The following is a 26,461-nucleotide window of genomic DNA, read 5'->3' as shown; positions in this document are numbered from 1 at the left end:
ACATTTAACAATAACTGGGTATATCATGTCTGTAACTTAGATGGTCAGAAAAATGTGTGTACATACACACACACACACATATATATATATACACATACAAAAATATATACATATGAGAGAGACGGGGAGAAAGAGAGAGAGAAAGAGAGTGAGAGGAAATGATAAAGCAAATGTAGTTAAATGTCAGCAATTAGGAAACCTGGATGAAGGATATACGGGAGTTCTTTAGGCTATTTATACAACTTTCCTGTAAGTGTGAAATAGTTCACATATTTTTAAAATACTCATACAAAAAGGCTTTTCTTTTTTGCCTGTCTACACCTCCATCTAGTTCTAAAAACAATTTAGTCTTATAAATATGTAAAAAACAAACAAGATAAAATAAATTGAAAACAAGAAAAACATGGAGTCTTGGCAAGAACCTTCTAAACTGTCAAATTCTACAAAATGCTCTTGAAAATTTGACATTATGGGGAGAGGCTTCTCTTTGTTTTGGGAAACAGCCCAAACTTCAATACAGCTATTAGTTCCTTTGTGTTCCTGCTACCTTTTTATTCAAAACTGGACTGCAATTAGACACAGAGAATGCAATACTGGGCTATGGAGGCAGAAAATCATTATTAATAAGAATAAAAGAAATACACTTTAAAAATTTCACAGAATTTTATGCATGTGTACACACTTTATTAAATTTGCATTCTAAGATATACACAAGGTCAGCATTTCACAAAATTTCCTGTTATTACAAAAGCAGTTATGAAATACAGTGATTATATAAGCCAGTCAAGCAAAAAGAGCATCATCTATAGGATTTTCTTACCATATCATCTCTTGTACTTATTTTCAAATAGAAGCCTGAAATATGATATAATATAGAATAGGAAGAGATAATTTTAATTTATAACAATGATCACTTTTCAAATAGTAAACTTTATATAAAAATAAAGGGGTACTGTCAATCAAGCTAATCTGAAGATTAGCATCTCCATCTTTTATTTATCTCAAAACAATCCCTGCACAAACTTAGCTTTCTAGTCCATTTAAACAATAAAGTGAACCATCTTGCTTCCTAGTTCTCATACCATTGGAACATTTTATTTTCCTGACCTAATTCTACCCCACCACTAAATTTGAAAAATAAATATCATCACATTCCAAAGGTTATTTCTTAAGAGTTCTAAATTAGAGCCAAAAAATGGCCCTAAAAGTGTCCCTTTAAGGCAAAAAGACAGTAGAGTGAATGTGGGTAAGTATCCTGTAAGATAAAACCATCTCTCAGTATGATATAGGCAGAAACATCTTAACATCGTTCTTTCAGAAGCAGAATAAATACACTGAATACCACAGAAGTAATGTTTCTTTAAAATGGCATACTAGGGTCCAGCCAGTGTGGCTCAGTGGTTGAGCGTCGACCCATGCACCAAGAGGTCGCTGGTTCGATTCCTGGTCAGGGCACATGCCTGGGTTGCAGGCTCGATCCCCAGTAGGGGGCGTGCAGGAGGCAGTCAATCAATGTTCTCTCTCATTGACGTTTCTATCTCTCTCTCCCTCTCTCTAAAAAATTAACAAAAACATATTAAAATGGCATACTAGAGAACAATCTTCATAATATACACCTTTATGTTAGGTTTGAAGGATTAGGGCCTTTGCACAGGTGAAAGCAATATGAGAAGTAACGCAATTAATGGCCATTATGGTGGTTATTACAATTTAAAATAAGCAACACACCTGATGCTGTAACAGAATTACTGCCAGCTAAGTGATGCGCTCTCACAATTCAAAGAGAATAGGTTTCCCTTAAAGCCATATAGTATTACTAGTCTGTGAGGACCCGCAAAGTGCAACATCTTCCTTCATGATTCAAGGAGCTTTGCCTTCAAAACACACAAGTACAGTAGTTTTCGTTTCTTGCATACATTCAAAAATGGAATACTATGATACTAGCAAGAAAATTTGCATATTAAATACAGACTATCCACCCGCAATATCTGAACATTAAAAGAAATCTATCATGACAGACATTTTTACACAGTTTTACATAATAAATAACACAAAAATAGACTACACTCAGGTTTTTTAAATAGCTCCATTCAGGATTTTCCTTTTAAAAATTAACTTCTGGTTCCTCAGACTTAGTATCGTGTACAATGTTCACAGTTCAAACAGCTTCTTAAAAGCAGAATTCACAATAACATTGATTTTGGCGGGGGGGGGGGGGTCCTAAAAGCTTCCTCACAGATATTAAACTGTCCTTGCTATAAGGCAGCATGAATAAGACCTGGATTCTAATTCTGGTGGCAACACAATGACCAAAACAATTGGCATTACCACTCAGCACACGACGAAACAAGAGTCCAATGTCAAAAAAGTAATCAGAACAAAGCAGCAATTGAGACACTATGTGACAATCACATAAAGCCCCCTTTTCTACCCTACCTTATGATATACATCTTTACAGCACAGCACTGTACCCCAAGGCACCTCAGGCCTCATAATACCACCCAAGCTGTCAAGCTTCACATATGCCTTTCTAGACAGCGGTTTGTGTGTAAATAACATTATTCATTCATCTGAAGATGCTCCACACATCTGGTCAAGGCAGGAATTTCTTCTCCTTGATAACACCACCTAGAAACATTAACAATATTTTATATATTCCTTAGGGTAACAGATTTGGAGAGAAAAATATCAACTGTGGTAGCTAACTTATATGAACTTGTGGTGACTACTCCAGGCATCCTGTAAGTCCATTCACATTCTCAGCATTAAAATCAATCCTCACGCCATACACTCCAGCAGCAAAGAAGCGATATGGGTAGTAATGAAAGCAACTATGTGATTTTTCCACTCTGTGAGATATGGCAAGTAAGCAGCTCGAACAGGAAAAGGAAACAAAATAATGTATGTTAAGATGATGCAGAAAAATTAAAAATTAATATAATCAAGAGCAATTCATCTACTGTGAAATAGATTTGAAATTATGTAGTCAACAAAGGACAACAAAATCTCTCAAGCAAGAGAATTTCTGATCAACTCTAGCTGTCATATCACTGCCGGGAAAAGGAACCATTATCAAAAATACACATCAGTGCTTTTCTTAAACGCAGACTGTCAAATGGGTGCTCCTTGAGGCACTGAGAATATATATGTATATATTCTAAGCAATGAAAAGTGAGTATTTGAGATTTTGCCACTAGATCCAAAATGTGATCAGCAACAAGAGACACAAGTAAGGTCACCATGCTCGTAAATTGAACTTTAGAGAAGAGAGATGCCACGAGAGAGTGGTGTCGAAATGGTTTAAATACGTAGTACTTTAATCCTCATTACGGATCAAAGTTCTCTGCGTTCCTCTCACTGAATGATTTATGTAGGTAACAGCCGTTAAAACACTGAATCAGAAATGGGTAAATCACTTGGGTGAGAGATCATCCGCCAAGATGAACGGAGGGCATGAATTGGAGCATGCTACTGGAGACTCTGCGGTTGTGCTGCCTTTAGCCAGTGAGTCTGAGGATAAGCCACTGCTGCTACTGCCGCTACTACTGCCATCCAAAATGTCTGAACTGAAGACAAAGCAAAAAGAATTATAAGCAGATGTATCTCTCAGGGTAAAAGTAAGCATAACACGCAACAACACAGTTTCCAGAACTCATGAATCGCTACAGCATTTGTAAGTAATAAGACGTATGAAAGCGACAGCAGTGAGCTACAGCGCTGTCCGTATCCGGACGCCCGCGAGAGCGCAGTCACAGCCAGCGACAGTAAGACACTCAAGGTTCTCTGTCACTTGGGCGCTCTCCAGGAGGCACCAGGATGTCAATAAGCATTCCTCTCGACAGGTCATGCTTTTCGTCGGGTTGTCCCGTTACCTTCAGCTAAAGATATTTCTATCCTTATATTTACCTTCTTACCTTCCCATCAGCCCCGCAGTAGAAGGAAATGGTCCCTCGGTGAGGGACCTGCCCCGAGCTGTGTGAAGTTCCCGATCAAGCACAGTGCTGCATGGTCCCTCGACTCCAGAACCAAGTCTTTCAACTGTGCTACATTTTGCCACTCACAAAAGGCCTTTCATTCGAACACATTTTTGTCTAATTTCCTCCACTATTTGCCTTTGATATTCTTCTCATTTTATGAATTTCTTACACTGTTTCCTCTTGCTTTCAAAACCCAAAGGTCTCCCTGCCATCTCTAAAAGATTTTTTTCTTTGATCCCGTCTATTACTATCCAGTTAAGCTTCTAAAAGGAATGCCCTACACCCACAGACCCAGTACCCTCACAGCCCATTCGCCTCTTGAATCCTGATGACTGGCTTCTGCTCCTACCCTTCCACTAAAACTCCTGACCTGGGCATCGAGACCCTCTACAGCCCAGGGCAGGAATACCTTACCCATCCAGCCCAAGCCCTCATGGCTCCCAACAATCAGTCCGGCCTGCCTCATAAATCTGCCTTCACACCTCAGCATTCACAATCAAGAGCCTTCACTATTTGGCATCAGGCTGCCTTTCTGGCTTTGATTCCCATCAATCCAACATATAAGCTCTATGCTCTAAGTTTGGCCCAAATTCACTCATTCATTTATTCTAATACTGCTGAGTTTCTGCCAAGTGCAGGAGGTATGCTAGATATTAGAAAAACAATGGTGTATAAGACAGATATGATCCCTACCCTCGTCAAATTCACAGGACAGTGCAGAATGCAGACACTGAAATAATTATGCTAACAAACATATAATTATAATCTGTGATCAAAGCAATAAAGGAAAGATACAAGGGGCTCTGAGAGTATGTAACATGGGTAACCTAATCTAATTTGGAGGAACAAGGCTCCCTAAAAGTTGTATTTGAGCTGTCATCTGAAAGATGAGTAGACATGAACTAGGTAAGGTTTGGGAGGAAGCAACGGTAGTTCCAGAAGCCAAAAGCAGGTTAGTGTGGCTGTAGCTAAGACAGTAAGAAGAACACGATGAGATAAAGCTGGAGAGCTAGTCAGGCACTTTTAGGATTTACACGGACATACTTCATATTTTTGAAAAAGAAACAAGGCATAGAATTGGAGAAAGAAATATGAATCTGAAAATATGGGTTCTAGTTTAAGTCTGGTCACTAACTAGCTCCTTCGCAAAGGCCCATCCAGATATAATGTGCTCTAAGCTGAATATTATGAGTCTTTAATATTATCATTTTTATAAATTTCTAAGTTAATATATTTCCAGTGTTAAGCAACCTGTGGTACATCTGTAAGTTTCTGGGCCCTATACCACCCTCAATGAAATATAACTTCCCACCGCCCCCTGTTTCTCTACTCTTCTATTTTTCTTCAAAATGTCATTTCTATTGCCACTGGATTTTTTTTTAGGTGGAGACAGAGTACAAATAAGCTTCGGAAAAGTAAAAATAAAAATGGAAACAGTATATTCCACAGTACGCCTACTCTATGCTCTATGCTGTCAAATGAATCATTAATAATACCACTTTTAAGAAAGAAGTTTGGATAATTTAGCTGGCTCTGATATTTTTTCAACCAAAAGGCAAAATAGGTCTAAAATATGAGTTATTCAAACTACTGAAAGAAAGTTGCACAGATAATCTAACACATTGGAAAATCAAAACACCTTTATATTTGCTTTGGAACATATGTGATTTTTTTTCCTCCTGCAGCATTTGGCCTAGACCAATATTAAAATGAATTCATTTTCCTAAAGTACATATTGGCTGGGCAGCCGAAGGACATGCTCTGTGCTACTCGGCAGGAAGAAACAGGCTTGGATTAAAATTTGGCCACCAAGCAGATAATCTGAATATAAATAAAGACTTTCTTATTCCAACCACCAGACTTATGGTGAGCCCTGAGTTAAAAGATTCCATTTGTAACAAGACTTGCTTGCTTAGGTGAATCTTGTATTCATTCAAAAACACAGAACATGTGGGTGGTGGGGCACAATACAATATACAGATGATGTATTATAGAATTGTACACTTGAAACCTATAATTTTATTAACCAATGTCACCCCAGTGAATTCAATTTAAAAAACACAGAGCATGCAGAGAAATCTGTCATCTAGCACTGTTGGTTACCTTAAGAGAAATAAACTAATGGGAAAGTTACCGAGAAAAAAAATAAATCTGAACACTTCAGTTCATATCTTTTCAAGAATTTCTTCTCTATTATTAAATATAAACATATGTAAAATTTTGTCCCTTAACAGAAAAACAGCATACTTAAATTTAGCCACCAGTGCGATTCAGATTCAGAACTTAGTAAACCATTAACCAGATATTTTCACTAAACTAAAATCTACTTCCTGTTAATTAATCTAGCACTACAACACATGGTCTGGAAGCTCAGACTACAAGTCACAAATTACCCACTGTTAGTATATCTGCATAAAGCAAGATTAATGTGATATTTCAATCCATAGATCGGTAAACAAAAGTGATTTTCACTGTGTCTGCTATTAAACCGTCTAGCAGGGCTTCTAAAAGCAACAGAATATGGTCCATTTTGAGTTTCTCTCTTCTTCATTTCCTAGTTTAAGCTCTGATGGAGGCGTTAATGAGCCTTAGACTAATGGCCAAAAGCCAGACAAGGGCAGGAAAGCAAACAACCCACACAATTCAAATTGAACACAGGAGTACATGACTCGAAAGTGAACTAATTCATTCCAGCCACTGAATATACATGTTGAGGCAATATCTGAACCACACAAAAATACTTATGACCGTTAGAGTAGTGCCTTCTGTCTAAAAAAACTAAGGGTGAAATGTTAAGAGAATCATTCAAACATTCAAACAACAAAACTAAAATGTCTGCTATGACTCTTACTCTCACCCCATCTGGTTGAGACACTTTGCCTTGTCCAGTCAATCAACTGGATTCTGTCAGATTAATGGCAGACACGTAAGTGCACTAAAAATTAGCCACAGCCTTATCAAGCCCAGCAGATGTTGGTGTAAAGTAAGACTGCGGGGCATCCCTACCCCTTGATGTGGGTTACACTGGTCTACAGGGCATTTTCCCTGCTCCCTGCTCTTTTACCTTAGGAAGGCCCAAGATTATCTTTCTGCATAACCTCTAAGTTTTTAAGATCACACATTTAAATATGATCATTTTCAGTCACCTTGGGAACAGGAGTTTAAAAGTATCTGCACAGATGTCTAAGTTGTTCACAGAAACATCTTCCAAGTATATGTAGACATTTCTATTATTAAATAAATCATGATTAAACCTTATTCGTGGTATGTCACATATTCGCTATGAAATTTTCTTGCCATGACACATACAGCATTAAAAATAATGTTAAAATCACTAAGATTTATCTAATAAAAATGTTAAAATAAAATCATAAAGGTTAAATTAGCAGTCACATTAACACTGGTGCATGGGGCAAGAAAAGTCCTTTATTTTCGTGCCACAGATAGACTTATTCCCCCCAAAAGGAAGAGAAGAACATGAGTTCCCCTTACTCAAAGAAATCAAAGCACCAAGCAAAGGTGTACTTCCGAGCTTGATCAAACTCTTGATGCTCATGAGGACTAAATACAGAATGACACAATTCCTGCCTTGTGTGACAATGCTCCCCAGATCTGATTAGCAGAGATTTCAGGATTTTCAGTTAGTAAAAAATATGATATAAAGAACAGCCTTACTGTTTCTTTGGGTGGCAATTGGCACAGTGAATACCAATTCCAAATGGGACCATACTCAAAATTCACTTTTCTACGTCAAAGATGTCATATTCTAAAAGTTATTATCTAGTATATAAACTTTAAAGTGTTAAAACCCATCTTTTCTTTACAGGGGAGGGGAGGGAATGAACTATAACAATTTAAATGATCATTTACTAATGATCTGATACTTTTTCTGCTTCCTAAAAGGTATAAGAATTGTTTCCTGAGTTTCATTATCAAGTAGATTGCTATCTTTGGCAATAAAAAGCAGAGCACAGCTACTTCCTGTCTTTCTCTCCCCATTTCTAGGAATATGGATGTCTGATCAATGAAAGCACATTAAAGAGATAGAAAAAAGTTTCTGCAAAGGCAGGATCCAATTTTTACATATCAGGAATAACTCATCTTTAAAATCTCTTAGTCGTGTACACAAATATCAGCATTATTATTATACAGGGTGTCCCCAAAATCTTAGTGAAATCTTAAATTTTCATATCCTTGGAAGTCCAGGTGCTACAAACTTACTAAAAATGTCATTTAAAATTTTAATTGCTTAAATATATTTGACACTTAGTTTTGTGAATCTTGAGTAATGAATTTCTTTTTAGCGTATCACTTGAGCCACATGTTGGCTCGATCACGCTCTGAGTGACTGTGAATAAAGCACGTCTCTCCGGTGGGAAGGACCCTGTTTGTGTTTATGGATCAAAACTGCCCTTCCTCATCAATGTCAGTGTCCCCAGGGCTCTCATAGCCAGTCACAGGCCCTCAGAGAATGGAAGCAGGGGCAACAGAAACAGAAACTTCACGACTGCCACCATCAACTACAGCCGGAGTGGGGAACCTTTTTTCTGCCAAGGGCCATTTGGATATTTATAACATCATTTACGGGCCATACACAATTATCAACTTAAAAATTAGCTATGAAAAAAGCTCCTAGATTTATTGAATTTTGCGTCCCACCTGTGGTTGCCTTGGCAGGGCCAGACCAAATGATTTCACGGGCCATATACGGCCCGTGGGCCAGACGTTCCTCACCCCTGGTCTACAGCTTAGGTTGTGCTGCTTGGAGGAATAAATGGCTGAATAAGGGAAGAGGGCTCTTGGTAAATACTGCGCCTTCCCTTTCCTTTCCTATTTATTTGCATGAACCTGTTTCATGGCATCCTGCACAGTCAGTCTATGACAATATTTTTTATAAATCACCTCACCCTGTCTGTATGTCTTTAGCTTGGCCAAAACTTTTCATATCTTTTACCTAACTTGGTTACTTGGTTGGTAACTGGGTAAGAAATCTATTTATAATGTCATGTGCCTATATTAAAACATACTTTACCATAAAAGTGACATGTAGTTTCCACTAAGTATAGAGTTTCATCCACTAGTCATCTTGACAAGCTTTAGAGGTTTTCTCTTTGCTATGGTCTACATACCTGGAACAGCGCTCTGTACCAAAATTAGCACACTGAGCTACCAAGGACAGACAGACAGGAGAGAGAAAAAAACGGTGGGGCTGAAAATAGTTAGAACAATCTAAAAGGCATCTGTTCCAAGGTTAGAACAGTACTGATCTACGAGTCTAATAAACTAGAAAAATTTGACTCTTTGGCCAACTAGAAGTACAGGTTAACTTCCACAAAACACGGAATAAGTGATCTGGAAAGAAAGAATCACTAATCCTTATACCTTATAAGTGGCTTACACAATTCTTCCATTTAGAGGACACCAGCCTTTTAAAGTGAATGTCCTCATGTGCTCTTAAAAAAAGGCCCATAAAACCTGGGGAACAGAAAGTTCTGAAAGGCAATACACAATCATGTCTAGGACATGGGTGCTTAGTGAGTTGATTAGAATGTACTTTAAAATTTCAAATTATGCCCAGCTGGCTTGGCTCAGTGGTTGAGCATCAACCCATGAACCTGGAGATCTCGGTTCGATTCCCGGTCAGGGCACATGCCTGGGTTGCAGGCTCGATCCCCAGTCGGGGGCGTGCAGGAGGCAGCCGATCGATGTTTCTATCTTATCATTGATTTTTCAATCTCTCTCTCCCTCTGAAATCAATAAAAAAAATTCAAATTATTACTATTCCTTCCCCTTCCTTCCAATATGTCTATCAGTATCCAAGTGCTCAACTTCAGGTACAGGAAAATAGGTTAACTTTAGCACAAAAACACTGAAGGGCCTGAAGTTAGACACCCAAACTAGGATGAGTAAGACTAAAAAAAATATGTGAATAGACCATAGGAATCAGGAAGTGTTACTATAAAAATGAAACCTTAGCCCTGGCCAGGTGGCTCAGCTAGTTGGAGAGTCATCCCAAATAACAAAAGGTTGCCAGTTTGATTCCCAGTCAAGGCACATACCGAGTCTGAGAGTTTGATCCCTGGTTGGGATGCTTATGGGAGGCAACCGATCTACGTCTCTCTCACATCGATGTTTCTCTCTCTCTCCCTTCCTCTCTATCTAAAAGCAATAAAAAGATCCCATATCCTCAGGTAAGGATTAAAAAAAATGAAACCTTAGCTAGCAGTGATGAAATACTCCAAATTTTTTTTTTAAATAAATAGATTATTTTTATTTTTAAATATATCTTTATTGACTTCAGGGAGAGGAAAGGAGAGGGAGAGATAGAAACATCAATGATGAGAGAGTCATTGATCGGCTGCAGCCCACAACCCGGGCATGTGCCCTGACCGGGAATTGAACCCTGATTGCCTGGATCCCAGGTCGACACTCAACCGCTGAGCCACACCTGGCCAGGCAATACTCCAAAATTTAAAAAAAATATTTTATAACAACAGATAATGCTGTTTAGAAAATGCCATGCTGAAGAGAATAGTGGTATTCTCTGCTAAGTCAAAAGGATAGAATACAAAATGCAGGCAAAAGAACTACAATCAGTGCACTACTACCCTGAGCAACCAAGAAACTCTCACACCATCCAGCTCTTGACACTCTCCCACACCATTAGCACCTACTGAGACAGGCTGACCTAACAGGAGCGAGTAATGAAGGTAGACGTGCCAAAAAGTACTCATGACTTTCAAATGATCTGCTTTTCCACATTATCTATACCTCTATAAGATTTCCCCTCTACAAAGCATGGATATAAAGCTGAATATATTTTAAATGATCCCTCCATACTTTTGATGTGGCTCTTTTTGAATAGATCATATACCCTAATATCCTTTTGATTTGATTTCATTTTTTACCATGAACTGAGATCAGACAATTGTGCAGTCTCCGGAGACAGCATATTGGTAGTGCCTTGGAAGAGCCTCTTGGGCTGGCTTTCGGTCTCCATTTCACCTAAAACCAAAAGAGATACTACTGTAAAACAATTTTACAGGCTTAGTGCTAAAGTGGCACGATCTTTGTTCTTTAATAGAACAAAGTCAGGTTCTTTAAGAACACTGATTGCATCAGGCAAAATGCATCAAGGCTAACCACAGTAGAAATAAAGTATCTGCAAATATCTGAAACTCACAGCGAATAATAATTTATGCCAGATGATTAGTCAAGACCTGATTTAATATGTTTTTATATCAGAACATTTCCTGAGTTGAAGTTAAATGGGTTAAAAAGTACTCAGTCTGGCCCTGGCCGGTGTGGCTCAGTTGGTCGGAGCAGCATCCCGTACACGAAAAGGTGGCGGGTTTGATTCCTGGTCAGGGCACACGCCTGGGTTGCAGGTTTGATCCCTGGTCGGGTCACGTGAGGGAGGCAGCCGATCAGTGTTTCTGTGTCACATCGATGTTTCTCTCTCTCCCCCCCTTCCTCTCTGAAACATCAATTAAAAAAAAAAAAAAGTATTCAGTCTGATAAAGAGTGTATAAATCAAAGGTTGCTTTAGACTACTTAGTAAAAATTAAGGTTAAAAACACAGTCATGGGCTATATAACGACGTTTTGACCAATGACAGACTGCATATAAGATGGTAGTCCCATAAGATTATAACGGAGGTTAAAAATGTCTTTCACCTAATGAGGTCATAGCCATCATGAGGTCATAGCACAACACATCCCTCAAGTGTCTGTGGTGATGCTGGTGTACACAAACCTACTGCACTGCCAGTCATATAAAAGTATAGCACTGCCCTGTGTGGCTCAGTGGTTAGAGCATCAACCCATTAACCAGGAGGTCATGGTTCAATTACCTGTCAGGGCATATGACTGGGTTTCGGGCTTGATCCCCAGTGGGGAGGAGGGGTGCAGGAGGCAGCCAATTGATGATTCTCATCATTCATGTTTCTCTCTCTCTCTGAAATCACTAAAAAAAAAGTATGGCACTTACAATTATGTACAGTATATAAAACTTGATAATTATAATAAATGACTATGTTACTGGTTTATGTATTTACTATACGATAATTTTTATCAGTTTTCGAATGAATTCTTTGTATTTATTTAAAAAAAAAAAAGTTTGGTGGCGCATTCTCCCTCCTGGAAACACACCCATGCCTTTCCCTGTCCTTTCTTTTTCCTCTTGGACATTCATCTCCTAAACTCTAAGGAACCCCACCCCCATGAGACTGGAAGCCAGGAGAGCAATGGGCCGTGGTAGCTTGCCCCGGGCTAATTCCCAGAACCTGTCTCCAAGGCCCCCTTTTCTCTGACTTTCTAGAAAGCCAAATCAGCCCCACCTAGGCACTCCTATTGCTTCTTCTATCCTAAGCTCTTCCTTGTGTCAGTGTTCCAGCTTTAATAAACATACTCTCAAAATTAAAAAAAAAAAAAAGTTTGCTGTAAAACAGTATGTCGTGTTACGCCAATAGCAGCCTCATACATCTTGTCTACCAAGTGCCTTGATTGCATCATTTTCTCTTGTGCTTGATTTGATCTCACGCTGTTTTGTACACTCAGACACAGTATAGACTTGTCCAGTGAGGAGCAATGCCATGGGCTATGCCATACGGCCTAGATGTGTAGCAGGCTATACCACCTAGGTCTGTGCAAGTGCACTCTACGATGCTTGCACAATGATGAAATCGCCCGATGACAAATCCTCAGAACATACCTCTATTGTTAAGGGATGCATGACTGTATAAGTTTGAAAGCACATCTGTAAATGAAAGCAATTATTAACCAATTCACAAAATTGGTATTAGACTGACTGCCTCAGTCCTACGGATTTTCTCAGAACTGGTAACAGAAAAACTCCGCATCAAAGGAACAGTGCTTAACATTTTGCCACCAGGAGTGCAAACACTAACATCCTAAGTTAGACAGAAAAATTCCTTTTCCAACTAAGCTATGACTTAAAACATGCACATATCTTGGTTTTGAAGCTCTTTACCTGAGCTTGAAAATGGAATATTAAAGAAACTAAGTCATAGGCCTATCTATACTCTGGTAGGAAATTAATAACTGTGAACTTAAACCTGTACAAGATTCTTATGATGGAAAAAAAATCAAGTGAAAACAAATACAACAATCAATTTTTTCCATTTATCAATTAATTCATATCATCTTTCCTCTGGAGCTACTCTGAATATTACTAAAATTGAAGAGAAGTTGTATTTTTATTTGCTTTTTCCATACTTTAATATGCAGTTTTTAAAAGCTGCAGCCTGTATCTAAACACCTCGTTAGCAAAACACTTGAGCCCTTTTTAGCAAAGAATTCCTCCATCTGCTGGTATGTTTTGGAATAGCTTTGAAATTAAACAACTAATTCCACCGATTTCCGGCAACAAATTTAAATTAATAACAACAACAATAGCTTTACTTTCCACGTAGTATTTTCACAGAACAGCTCCTGAGAAGGTCCTTAGGACTGTAAAGAATTCCTTAAAGAATTAAGGGGAAAAACTATTGGTTTATAAAATAAAATTTATTCACTAATTAAGGGGGAAAACTATTGGTTTATAAAATAAAATTTATTCACTAATACAAATATTGTCACTGTATCAGGATCTACTTTCCAGAACACCCCATCTTTAATTTTAAGTTGTCTGAAATACAGTACTTTTTTAATCTGTGGAAAATTTTCACCAAAGCCAGAAAGTATCCGTTTATGTAGCATGAGGAGAGCTGATTTGTTTACTGGCCCCGAAGGTGATCTGCACAAAGAAACCACTTACTGAATTGCCTTTTAAAATTATTGCTAAAACTCTTGTTTAAAATGACATCCAATACTTGCAGTCATGTGGTCATATCCCCAGGAATAATGACTAAACTATGTTAAATTTCTTTGCCTTTTCTTAATAGATTCCATCAGGTGCCCAGAAGCATCTAAAGCTAGCACTGAGTCAGATCATTTTAGTTTAGTGCTCTGTGGTACAAACTAAGGTAATTAAGAGAGCACCCCAATTATAGCAAAAACCCCACAGACTTCAATATGAGGCAATTCTCTCTTTGCCAAGGTGTAATTTGGTGGAGGCTTGTATTTGAGAAACAGCTTCTTTATAGACCTATTTGCTATGACATAAGCATATATTTCTGCAACATATCAATTTGCATCTCTTTTATATTCAGATCACCGAGAGGCAAAATTTTGGAATATATATTGATAATATGAATATATGAATAAGATTCAGTTATGAAGTATTAAAAAAGATGGGCAGGATCAAATAACTAACTTACAAAATTTAGAATTAGTACAGCATACATATGGAACAGTACTACATATTTCTTTAGGAAAAAGAAGTCCTGCCTTGAAACTAATTTCAAAGAGAAATTCTAATTTGTAATTCATGTTCGACTAGGTTTAATATCAGAAACGCGATGCTTACCTTTTCTTTTAATCGGACCAAGAGCACTGGGCTTAATGCACTTGACTGGACTCTGACTCCTCCTGCTTCAAAGAACAAACACAATGACGCGAAGTACTTCTAAGAGGCAAGATCAACACTACAGCCACCAAATAAATCAATAAAATTAACATTCACAAAGGAAGAAAGAGAAAATGCCTGTGTTGTAGGTTGAGAAAATGAAATTCCAATACATGATCTGACCTGGAATATGGCAATCTGGAATAACATGGTGTTTCAAGCTATGTTTTAATCATCCTGTAACACAAAATATCCACAACAGTTTCTTTAAAAAATATAAACCTTATTAAAAAGTTATTTGGGCCCTGGCTGGGTGGCTCAGTTGGTTAGAGCATCATCCATACACCAAAAGGCTGTGGGTTTGATTTCCGGTCAGGGCACATGGCTAGGTTGCAGGTTCGACCCTGTTGGGGCACGTACGGGAGGCAATTAATCGATTTTTCTCTTTCACATTGATGTCTCTTTCTCTCTCTAAAAATCAGTAATAAAAAAACATATCCTCAGGTGAGGATTTTTTTTAAAGTTATTTGGATTTGACTAGTCTACAATCTTAAACTTTTTCCTTATAAAAGGCATATTATTGAGTGCGCACGTGTGTCCTCTGAATATAAACTGGCACTAAAGCCTGGCTGGTGTGGCCCAGTGGTTGAGCATCAACCCATGAACCAGGAGGTCACACGTTGATTCCCAGTCAGGGCACATGCCCAGTGGGCAGCGTGCAGGAAGCAGCCAACCGATGATTCTCTCTCATCACTGTTTCTATCTCTCTATCCCCTCCTTCCTCTCTCTGAAATAAATAAAAACATATTTTTTAAAAACTGGCACTAAGTCTCAAAAAAATGAATGTAGTAAAATGTTAATGGTAGAATATAGGTGATAGGTAGATGGATGTTCACTGTGCAATTCTTTCAATTTTGCTTTCTGTTTGAAAATTTCCATAATAAAATGTTGGGGGGAAAAGTTCATCAGAGAAACAATTTTAATACGAAGCATTCCACCCGCATTTAAAAAGCAGGTTCACCTACCTGGAAAAGTGTCTCGGACTAGGAATGGGACTTGGTGGTAGCCCACTGCTGCTCACAGACATTTGTAAGGATGGTGAAAAGCATTGCTAGAAAAACATATTTAATATTAAAATAGTTCTAATGCTCCAGTTTTCAAAAGATTCTTCTCAAAATGACGAAAACACTCCTATAATTTTTTAGTTATCTATGTATCTGTCATACATATATATACATATATATATATATATATATGTAATTTTTTTCCAAATCACTATCATACTTTCATTGACTTTTCTTCCAGTCATTGGATTCTCTAAAAGTGAGGCGATTTGCTGTCTCTGTCACATCTCTGTTCCTCCATGTTTCTGCCTCCTCCATGAGTCTCTATCACCCCCTTGTATCTGTCTCTCTTGTCTTTGTCTTCCTATCTTTATATCTGCCTCCCCCCGCCATGTCCCCATCTGTTTCCCCCTTCTCTCATTGTCTCTTCTGCTGTGTTTCCATCTATATCTTTGTCTCTCTCTGTGTCCCCATCTCTCCCTCTGTCTCTATCTCTCGCCCCCCTGTCTCCTCCCTCCTCTCCCTGCCCCCCTTCCCCCCACCAGTCTGCTCAGGCTCTGGGGGCCTCAATTGCAGATGTTCACACTTCAGTGGCTGCTTCTGGAACTTCTCACCACCCCAGGCCCCTGGGCCTGCCCAGCAGCAGTCAGTCATCTACCCAGCCTGCTGGGGACTCCCACTCACCCCCATGGGGCTTTAGCAACCAGGTATTGGAACAAACTCCTCCCTGGAGCAGACACTGTACCACCTGAATAAGGACTCCCTGCCACCAAGGGCTTGGTGAGGCCACTCCCTGCTTTCCTAGGGAAGTTGGGCACAGAGATGCTGAGGCACCTGTCTGATCACTTCTACTTTCTTCCCAAGGGGGTGTCCTTCTTGACATCTAACTGAAAGCCCTCTTGCTTTGGCTTCATCTGCCCTTGGTCTCTGTGACTCAACTTCTTCCTAGAGCAAAGCCTCCACCAGCAGCATCCAGTTGGACAGAGGTTGCTGGGCACACTGCCCCCCCAGGGAAGGCACTGAGGAGGTGACCCATAGGGGGATGGGCACTGACCACAGTCATATCTGGGGTGAGGGAGAGGAGGTTGAGGTTCAGGCTTGGGGAGCCGGGGGAAAAGGGAGGTTAGGGGCTGCCACCACCTGGGTCCACGCAACAGAAAGAAAAAAAAGAGTGAGGCGATGTGTGTGTGTGTGTGTGTGTGTTGTAGAGTAAACAGTTCAGCGTGTGAAAGAGAGTTAATATCTTGTCAATGAGCCTACCTTTCCAAGTCCTCTGGTGGGTGATGGTGCTGGAGAAACCGGAATGAAGTCAATCCTTTTAGGAGAATATAATTTCTCTGGCTTGTCAAAATCATTGTCACTCTGTAAATATAAAGTGTTATTTCCTCATAATTCACAATTCAGCACATCACAGCTCTTCTTTACTACTCAAACATTCCTATATTTTCAGAGTACAAATGTATAGACTCTAAAAAGTTGCAATAGAATATTCTGGTAGAAAAGCAGAGATAAAAAATGAACACAAATTTAGAAAAAGAAGGGACAGAAATGTATGAAAAAATTAGTAAAGCCAATGAACAATACGAAGGTTTCTATAAATTAAAACACAAACAAACAAAAAACCAAGCAAATGAGAAAACTTTACCAGGCTTAAGCTCTCATCCCAAGATTGGCTTATCTGCATTGCTGTTTGCACTTCCCTAAAACAAACAAAAGTGAAAGACCATCAGTGCTCAGAAACAAGACATCCACAAGGCTGTGCCCTATTCTTGTGAAGCGCTAACCTTTCATGGGCAGTTTCTCTCTTCATCATATTCATACCTTCCTCCTGCAAACACAAACATGTGCTGAAAACATAATATTTATCCACACAGCTCTACATTTCCAAGAAATGAAAAAAGACTTTTCTACCTTACTGGGCATAATCACAGTACAGCAAAAATAACATTCTAAGACTGTCACCCATGCCACATCTATATTTTATCTGAACACGCAGAAGAATTTTAATCTGTCTACAACTAAATGGCTGCAGCCTACTGCATTTTTTATATCTAAGTCTTCAAAATGAAAATAAAATCAAACTGTAATATTCAGAAAATTACAGATCTGCACTAGAAAGTAAATTTTACCATTTTGATTTGATGCAGTCTGCTGTTAGAAATCCGATTAGGTGAGGATGACAGCAACTGGAAAGAAACAGTAAACATTTACTATTTTCTGAATCGCAAAACAGCAATCTGCTGTCAGTACCAGTATACGACCTCTTACTAGATAATTTTTCATATTCTTCTTAGAAAACTAGCTCTTTAAATTACTGAACATTAATGCGCTAGAGGCAGTACATTCAGTCTCTAGAAAGTACACCAGGTGTCCAACCTCAAGGCACCATCTGTCGCTAGACAGGCACTGACTTTAATGCTTTCCCCAAATGAATGCAGAGCTGTGTACATTTATGTAAAAACAAAAGTCTCCAGGCCTTGGAAATATCCATTACCCCACTAATCTAAAATAAAGAACTATATAAGAAGGAAAAGAAAAAACTGATTTTATTCATTTTTATTACCAATTCACCAATGGATGAAGACAGACCAAGAAGCCCAGTATAATATTGTGTCTACGATTTATGTTTATCAAAAATACTTTAAAACCGCAATAAGATTTTGTTTTCATGACCTAAATCAATTCTAAAATTTGATCACTAATGCTATCACCACAAACCTTAGTAGTTAAGAAAAATCAATGTGGAAGGCAAGGTGTATTTTTAAAATAACTGTTGCTTTCCTTAGATCACCGTTTTTTAATAACACAAACTGAAATGATTTGGGGGCCAAATTATCTTCCTTCAAAATAATCACAATCTGATTACAAAATGTAAGATAAAATTCATATCAACGAATCTTATAGGGTTTTAATAGCCATAATATAAATAACTACTATTTATCCCCTAATGAAATGCAAATGAAATTGTAATACTATAAAACCAAATAAGACAATTATCCTGTTACAAGAGGCCCTATCCTATTAAAACTTTTTGGAATACTAATGTAGTGAGTAGTATAAAATGGTGATGAACTGCTCTAAGTTGTTTAAGCAAAAGCTAATTTGGCCCGGCCGGACGTGGCTCAGCGGTTGAGCATCGACCTAGGATCCAGGCGATCGGGGTTCGATTCCCGGTCAGGGCACAGGCCCGGGTTGCGGGCTCGATCACCAGTCGGGGGCGTGCAGCAGGGAGCCGATCAATGACTCTCTCATCATTGATGTTTCTCTCTCTCTCTCTCCCTCTCCTTTCCTCTCTCTGAAATCAATAAAGATATATTTTTTAAAAAGCTAATTTGGATAAAAATTTTTCAAATTATCCACTGAAATATGATTTTACCTCAAAAGATATCTCTTCATTACCCACCCCTTTCTTTAACTTTTTCCTCTCCTACGCTTTGTAAAGAAAAAAGCTTTACCAGTAAAATCCTTTTTAAAGGTACTTTTTCCATTATGAAAGCAATATATGTTTACCGGTGAGCCCCTAATAAGGCCATTTGAAAAACACTAAGCTACTAAGCAAGTAAATAAGGCAAGAAAGACTCTTAGCAGGATAATATAAAGGAAGGCATGGACGTGTCCATCAGAGAAAAGAAACTCCAAAGGCAGGGAAATAATCAGGACAGCCAGAAAGAACACCGCCAAACCTGACTGCGGAGAAAGTCAGAAATGTACATGCTGCACTTGCACGATGTACAACTTGTCAATTTTAGACAGAACTGGAAAGCAGACCCAAAAGAGGGACAGAGGAGCAAAGCCGTGTCTAGTCCCAGAAACAAGAGTAAGGTATAGGCTGAGAAAAAAGCCAAAAACTGCCCTGGCCAGTTTGGCTTGGTGGTTAGAGCATCGGCCCTCAGACAGAAGGGTCCTGGGTTTGATTCCGGCCAAGGGCAAAGTACCTTGGTTGTAGGCTCCCATCCCTGGCCCGGGTCAGTGCTCCTGCTGGAGGCAATGTTTCTTTTCTTCTTTTCTTTCTTTTCTTTTTTCTTTTCTTTTCTTTTTTCTTTGCTTTGCTTTGCTTTGCTTTTTTCCCTTCTCCCTTTCTTTCTTTCTCTTTCTTTCTTTCTTTCTTTCTTTCTTTCTTTCTTTCTTTCTTTCTTTCTTTCTTTCTTTCTTTCTTTCTTTCTTTCTTTCTTTCTTTTTTCTTCTCTCTCTCTCTCTCTCTCTTTCTTCTTCCTTTCTTTCCTTTCCCTCTCTCTCTCTCTCTCCCCTCCCTCCTCCCCTCCCCTCCCTCCTCCCCCTTCCACTCTCTCTGAAAAGCAATGGAAAAAATATCCTCCGGTGAGGATTAAAAAAAAAGCCAAGAACTTCCAGGAGGTGCTGATTAATGATGTTAAGTCAAGCAAGTAGCTCAAGTGGGATAAGAAAACAGGCCCTGACTTTGGCAATCAAGTGGGAGTTGCTGACTTTTGCAAGAACAGGTATTTAACGGAGATGTGGTCGGAATGATGAGATTACAAACTGGAAGAATAGTTAACAAGAAATGAACCAGAGGCAGTGGAGTGTAGACTAAGCTTTGAAAAACCTCGGAGGGGAAGGGGAAAAAGGGAAGGAGAGACGCAAGAAAATAGAAAACAGTTTTCCAGATATTAGAGGTGTGAGTCGGGAGAAAAAGATGGAAGAAAAGAGCCAGTGAGGAAGAAACTGAAGACACAAGATAAAGAGAGGATGACAGACCAAACAAAGTGACAGGAGAGTCATAAAATATCTGAACAATTAGTAGAAAACACCACATGTGAAGATAAATATGTTTTAAGGGGAAGAAAGCTGACATGAATACAAGACCAGTGTCTGCCTTCTCTGTGAAGTGAGAAGGATCATCTGCTAAGTGAAAGGTGGTGAGATAGGAAGCTTACAAAGTTCTTAAAAAAGATTTAGAATATTGCTTTGGAAAAGAGCATGGGGCTAGTGGCACCTTGAACCCAACACACCCAGAAAGAATTTATCTTTTGTCCCTTCAAACGACCAATTCCTCTCATGTTCCCTACTTGTAATAAAGGCAATGCTTTTCCCTTGGTCACCAAGCAATAAAATTGCAGTCCCTTGGAGTCCTCCTTCTCCCTGCCTTTATATCTAATCAGTTGTCAAATCGTGAAGATCCTACTTCTGCAGGTCTCTTTCATCAGTCCCCTTCTTTCCATTTCACTCATCAACACCTTACTTTTTGCAGGGCACATAGGTAAGTGTATTAAGATTTATAGAGTAGATTATGATATACTGTATAAGGTACGATTAATATTATGATAGAAGTACCCAAAGGGTGCTGTGGAATGCTTCCCACACCAGACAGCCAGGAAGAAGGGGATGGGGTGAAGGGTAGTGTAAGGATCAAAACAGAGCCGTGAATCAACAAAACCCCTTCAGCAAACTAGGTATTTTAGTGCAGCCAGAGCCTAGGGTGGGTATTTGTCAGGGAGCAGTGAGAACTGAGCCTAGACAGAGTTGATAAGAATCTTCATATCTCAGAAAAGAGAAAAGTGAAACGTACACAGGCAAATTCATTTTCCCTTCTTTGCCATGCTATTGATGCAGAAACATTTCTCAGATATACAGCAAAAATCAGTATTTACACTTTCCAGTCTCCCGAGGGAAGGAGGTGAAGCTAACCTCTAGATAGCTAACATTTCCCCCCTTCATGTATTTTTACCCACTTCAGCTGGAAATCTTTCTTAAAAGTGTGATATTTTCCCCCTTGTTGAACAGATTATATGAAACCGAATGGCACAGGAAGATCTCTGTTCTAATCCCAGCTCTGCCACTTACTAATTGTGTGATCCTGAGCAAGTTACTTATATCGGCTGAGTCTTAGCTGCTGCCTCTTTTAATTGGGAAAAACGTCTTCTGCCCTGCCTACTTCACTGGGGTTGCTGTGAGATTAAATGTGTGAAAGTACTTTGTAAGATGTAAAACACCATACAAGAGTAGGTATTACTATAACTTAAGAAAAGGTGGAAGATCCAGGTATCTTTAAGAAGATATTATTTTACGCTTCTATGCCATTGACACTTCAGGGTCCATTAGCAGGTTCAGCCCTTATACTCAGCCACAGACATTTTTTCTTTTTAGAAAATCTCTGTCTGCTTTTCAGTTTTCCCCTCTCTCCCTTTGCTAGCAGCTGTCAGTATACCTTTAACACAAATGTACCTCTTCTGATTTGCTGCTTCTCACACACTACTGAGTTGGAAGCTTATTATAATTGTGCATAAATTTTAGATGATTCAGAGGTCAGAGAGGCTCTCCTATAAATAAACTGATGAACATTTGTGCACAGACTATGGAAATCTAGTTCAGCCATTTAGAGGTCTGTTTGCTTACATCTCAGATGTCTTCCAGAGCACTGCAGCTACAGCATAAGTGGGCTCCACATGTGAAGTGCTGCTATATAAAACCTCATCATAATTTCTCCCAACGCAACCAACTAATAAGGTGATCCCCAACAGCTCTGGCAATATAGAACAGTCACGATCAGCAACTCTACTGAGAATACAAATACAAGCATTTTAAAGGAGCCTTTCTTTGGATAAACAGCATTGACCAACAGAAATAAACACTCTGCCCAAATCAAGGCCACTGCTCTGTTATAATTAGAAGTTAATCCTGACTTACCTCACAATCATGATGCAAGTAGTGACACAAAACAAAGAACAATGTTTAAAAATACAAAGTTCCACGGCCAAGAAATATTTTGAACCAGGTCTTTTCTTTGGCACTGAAAGCCAAAATTGGCCACAGTATTAAGTGCACACAAGATAGGTAAAATAATTTTTCTTCTGTAAACGATTGTGCATAGCACGATTTTAAGAAAGAACTACATTCGAAAGTGTTCCCCGCAATGGAAACCAGTAAGGATACTTACGTCCAGGTTGTGACGGCTCATAATCGTCGTACTATTCCTCCGAGTTCTAAATGCGTAAGGCTGAAAAACCTGTGAAAGGTCACTAAAAATTTTTAAAAAATGATTAATGTCTTCTCATTTAAGATATCCTTCAACTATATCAACGTCAATTATCTAGTTAACAATGAAATCCTCTATGGCTCCTCATATCGCACAGTGCATAACTCACCTTCCTCTTCAGAGCCTCCTGAGTGGTGTGCTGTGGATTACAGGTTGGCGGAGATACTGATCTCCCCAGTGGTTGGGGGGCAGCTATGAGAGGTATGGGGCGGAGCTCCAGACTGGTTGCCTCCAACTGCTTCTGCTCAGAACTCACCCCCCCCCCCCAAAACCGGCTCCCACCAGATTCAAACTAGCAGCTTCATCTGTTTATCCCAGAGGATGTACAATCACTACTGCTTTCTGTGGGGGAGCCCTGTTCTACAATGTGAGTTCAATCAGCATCTCCCACTGTTGCCCTAAACACGTGTTCTACTTTTGAACCCCACTGTCCAACTAAATAATCGTACCTGGAGTTTTGCTCATGTTGCCCTTTCTGAGTCAAATGCCCTCCTTCCCACCACCATCTGTCAAAACCCTTCCTCTCCTTCAACACTCATCTCAAATGCCATGCCCTCCATGGAGCCCCTTCTATCCACAAACCTAATGTAATCTTTCTCTCCTTTGAACCCAAAGAGCACAATGGGAAATTAGATGCTTCCTGAGACACCAACTTTACCTTTTATAAATGAAAACTATGCATGTGTTTTAAACCCCTTGGTGGGGGTGTTTTGTTCATCTCTGTACACTAACCCACACTGCCCAGAAGAGTGCCATGCCCATGTTAAGAGGTCAAGGATTTTCAGGATTGGGGATATGGAAATCACCTAATCCAACTCTCCTACATTTTAAGTGAGAAAACAGAGATTCAAAAGGGCTAAGAGACTTATTCATAATCATAGCCAGTCAGGGAGAAAATTGGGACCAGGCCTGATCTCTTCACCCTTCTATAATCATGCTACCTTTCAAGTAATTACTTAAATTGTGATTCAAAAAACAGTATGTTATTTCTATTGTAGTTTAAATTCTGGTCAACTAGGATTACCCTAGTCCCTAGCAATTGCTTGCCTACCAGATTTGTGTGTGTGTGTTTATTGATTTCAGAGAGAGGAAGGGAGAGGGAGAGGTAGAAACATCAATGATAAGAGAGTCATTGATCGGCTGCCTCCTGCAAGCACCCTACTGGGGATCAAGCCCGAAACCTGGGCATGTACCCTGACCCGCAATCGAACCTATGCCCTCCTGGTTCATGGATCGACACTCAACCGCTGAACCACACCAGCCAGGCTGCCTACCAGATTTTAAAAGAAAACCAAAATAGACCACTTTATTCCTATAGTATCAAAAGTAAATGTAGAACTGAGGACAGCATTAGAAAAGGGTCATTCCATCATCTGCAGTTTCAAAATTTAAGAAAAGAAAAAAAGTAAACCTGTTATCCCCCCAAATGAGGACCTTATAATCCGTTTGATAAAAATTAATCTTTGCCTTCCCTGCACTTGATTAATGTTTTTGACTAACTCTACTCCTATCCCCCTTTTTTGGACTAATTCCACTTTTACAAGGTCTCGCAAATTGGCTTTCTACGTAAGATGAATTGTATACTTATAAAAGTGAAATGTAATAGGCTCAGGGGGTCTGCCAGCTTAACCTTCACTATCACAATATTCTGCCTTAAAATAGACCCTCTAATGACTTATTCACGTGAAAACACAAGACCCTACTACTAAAACTCATGGGTGGACTCTCTCCATTGTTTTCTAAACCTGTTTTTTCTGACCTGAACTACATGATACTCTTCCTTTTTATTCACTGGAATGCATTTTAGGCAGTTTTAGGATCTGAAAACATTACAATTCTAAATCACTTAATATGACATGAACGTGCCATTTAATTTCAAGTAATTAGATAAACTGTGATTTATTAAAGTAAACCACTGTTAATACCAGGGTTCCTAAACTAGGCTTAGAAATAGCAGCTCTTAGAGACAGGTGTCAAATTGCAAGTCTAGTTCCAGGGGCTTCAGTCTGACATTCAGTGGTGTAAATTCGGCAGGCAACTTGTTAGAGGAGCAGAAGCTTCTCGTCCTTACTTTTAGAGTGAGCTAACAGAGCCTCAGGTAGAGAGGGCCCCGCTGTCCCCACACTGCCCAGAGTTTGGGGTCAAACTTTCACTCTACCATGGGACCCCAGTCACTGTCAAGCAAACAAGTCATCACCCCCTCAGTTTGGAGAGCCCAAAGGAGATCCAACACTCACTTTAGGGAAGGAAGACTGCTTGCAGGGGCTCCAGGAGCCCCTGAACCCTGTAGTCCATCCTCCCCAACCCTGCTCACCTGAGCCCATGGATCAGGGGAGCGCTGCTCGATCTCCTCAGGGTGCCCCCATTAGATGTGTCAGGCTCAAAGTCCAGCTCCATTTTCTCCTGAGCCATGTCGGAGACTTGCAGCCAGGCACAGCGAACAGAGCTCAGCTCCTGGTGCTTAGCTATGGACTCCCAACACACTCACGGCAGGACTGAGCTGCTGGGGACTGGCGGCTGGGGGCGGGGGCTGAGGGGCGGAGGCTTGGGGGCGGGGGCCGAGGGGCGGAGAAAAGCCGAAGGGGTGCGGGAGCCAAGGGGGCCGAGGATGAAGAGGGGTGATATGGGGGGAGGTGAGTGGAGCAGTTGTAAAGGAGGCTGACAGAATAAAGAGGATGGAAGAAAGACAGGGATGGAAGGAGGGCGGAAAAGAGCTAGAGGGAGGGGAAAGGATAGATGGAAAAGCAGGAAAACACAGAAAAGCGGAGGACAGAGGAGAGAATCGAAAGATGGAGGGAAGGAGGAGGGCAGGGTTGGGGGGAAAGATGAGCAATGGGGAGGAAAAGAAGGACGATGTGTGGGGGAGAGGAGAGGAAAGAGGACCTGGGGAGAAGAGGAGGGGGAGAAAACTAGGCAGCGGCGAAACTCATGCTATCTTTTGCCCAACGACCTGGAGCGGAGCCGGGCTACAGACCCCGCAGCTGCCCGGGTAGTGCTATCACCGAGGAGCCGACAGTTGGGCAAGACCCAGCCAGGCTGCCTCGGCGGCTCCAGCTCCCCATGCTTAGAGACGGGGTCCAGCCCCCCATGATCCGGGACCCGACCCCAGAGGCTCCGCAGCCCGGTTAGCAGTACTTCTGCCCTCCCTGTCCCCCTCCCACCCGGGGCGCAGGTCGGGGGGAGGGGGGTTCGGCGTTATCTTCCTCTCTTGGTTTCTAAAGGCCCGGGGGAATCCCTTGGGGCCGAGACCGAAATCTACAACCTGCCGCCTCTTGTTCCTCCCACGCTTCGGAAGCGGGAACCGCAGCGGCGCCGGGTCTTCCGCGTTCGGGCACCCAGCGGGTCCTGCGCACGCGCCCGGCGACCGCGCCAATGGTCCCGCGGCCACGGAGCATGCGTGGGAGCCCCGCCCCGCATACCTCCTCCAAAGGGGAGGAGCGCTTCCTGGGGGCCCGGCGCTTTCCTACAAGGCATTGGCCAGGAGAACCTGGCGCCCGATTTTGAATAGAACCAATAGCCTAGAGACGCTGGGGCATCATCTTTCACGAGTTGGAAACCGAAAGGAGCGGCTTCGGCGCATCTCATTCCCAATTTGTGTGCTGTGTTTTCTGTGATCCCTGCTCATTTTTTAAACCCCTGGATTTTATGGGTCTTTGTCAGGAGCGGCGGATTTCTTTTTCAGATGACCTATTTGGATGCACTAGACCAAAGGGAAGTTTACAAACAAAAACAATGGTGTAGAAAGAAAGAATCTAATGAGTGTTCACAATGAGAAGCACTCAGCTCCATTTTACAAGCACTGTTAGCTTCAAAGATTATTAGGAAAAGTCCTGAAGAACAAGTAGCAAGTGTTTTTCTTTCTGCGTTTATGGAGACCCTAACAATTATGATCTGGCATGTGTGAGACCTGGAATTTATTTTATTTAACAAACTTCTACATCTAGAGACACAGAAGCATGGAG

General features: G+C 40.4%; 1 protein-coding gene across 5 annotated transcripts; it reads right to left on the bottom strand.

Annotated features, from left to right (window-relative positions):
* Window positions 1–648: 648 nt before the first annotated feature.
* PABIR2 (PABIR family member 2) lies at window positions 649–25,843 on the bottom strand. 5 transcript variants are annotated; one of them, XM_081126836.1, is made up of 10 exons: window positions 24,814–25,843; window positions 22,401–22,482; window positions 17,638–17,694; window positions 17,293–17,336; window positions 17,154–17,208; window positions 16,769–16,870; window positions 15,470–15,555; window positions 14,406–14,470; window positions 10,886–10,982; window positions 649–2,628 (listed from the first exon to the last, which is right to left on the bottom strand). In XM_081126836.1, exons 1-10 carry the CDS (start codon window positions 24,909–24,911, stop codon window positions 2,559–2,561), a joined length of 756 nt encoding a protein of 251 aa, XP_080982962.1. In that variant the 5' UTR covers window positions 24,912–25,843; the 3' UTR covers window positions 649–2,558. The 5 variants fall into 5 exon arrangements, with proteins under 5 accessions (XP_080982962.1, XP_080982960.1, XP_080982961.1 ...); XM_081126834.1 differs by having other exon boundaries at window positions 662–3,566; XM_081126835.1 differs by having other exon boundaries at window positions 662–3,566; window positions 14,406–14,467.
* Window positions 25,844–26,461: the final 618 nt, after the last annotated feature.

Source organism: Miniopterus schreibersii, assembly GCF_964146895.1.
Source record: "Miniopterus schreibersii genome assembly, chromosome: X".
Classification (NCBI taxonomy): Eukaryota; Metazoa; Chordata; class Mammalia; order Chiroptera; family Miniopteridae; genus Miniopterus; species Miniopterus schreibersii.
The sequence above is the reverse complement of the archived record's forward strand: the minus strand, read 5'-3'. Positions and strand labels throughout refer to the sequence as shown.

Excerpts from the sequence above, each read along its gene's own strand:
- PABIR2 (XM_081126834.1), bottom strand. The coding sequence starts at position 24,911 with ATGGCTCAGGAGAAAATGGAGCTGGACTTTGAGCCTGACACATCTAAT. Across the intron at positions 17,695-22,400 it reads TGAGCCGTCACAACCTGGAC|TTGCTGTCATCCTCACCTAA; the intron begins GTAAGTATCCTT and ends GTTTCTTTCCAG. Across the intron at positions 17,209-17,292 it reads AGAGAAACTGCCCATGAAAG|GGAAGTGCAAACAGCAATGC; the intron begins GTTAGCGCTTCA and ends TGTTTGTTTTAG.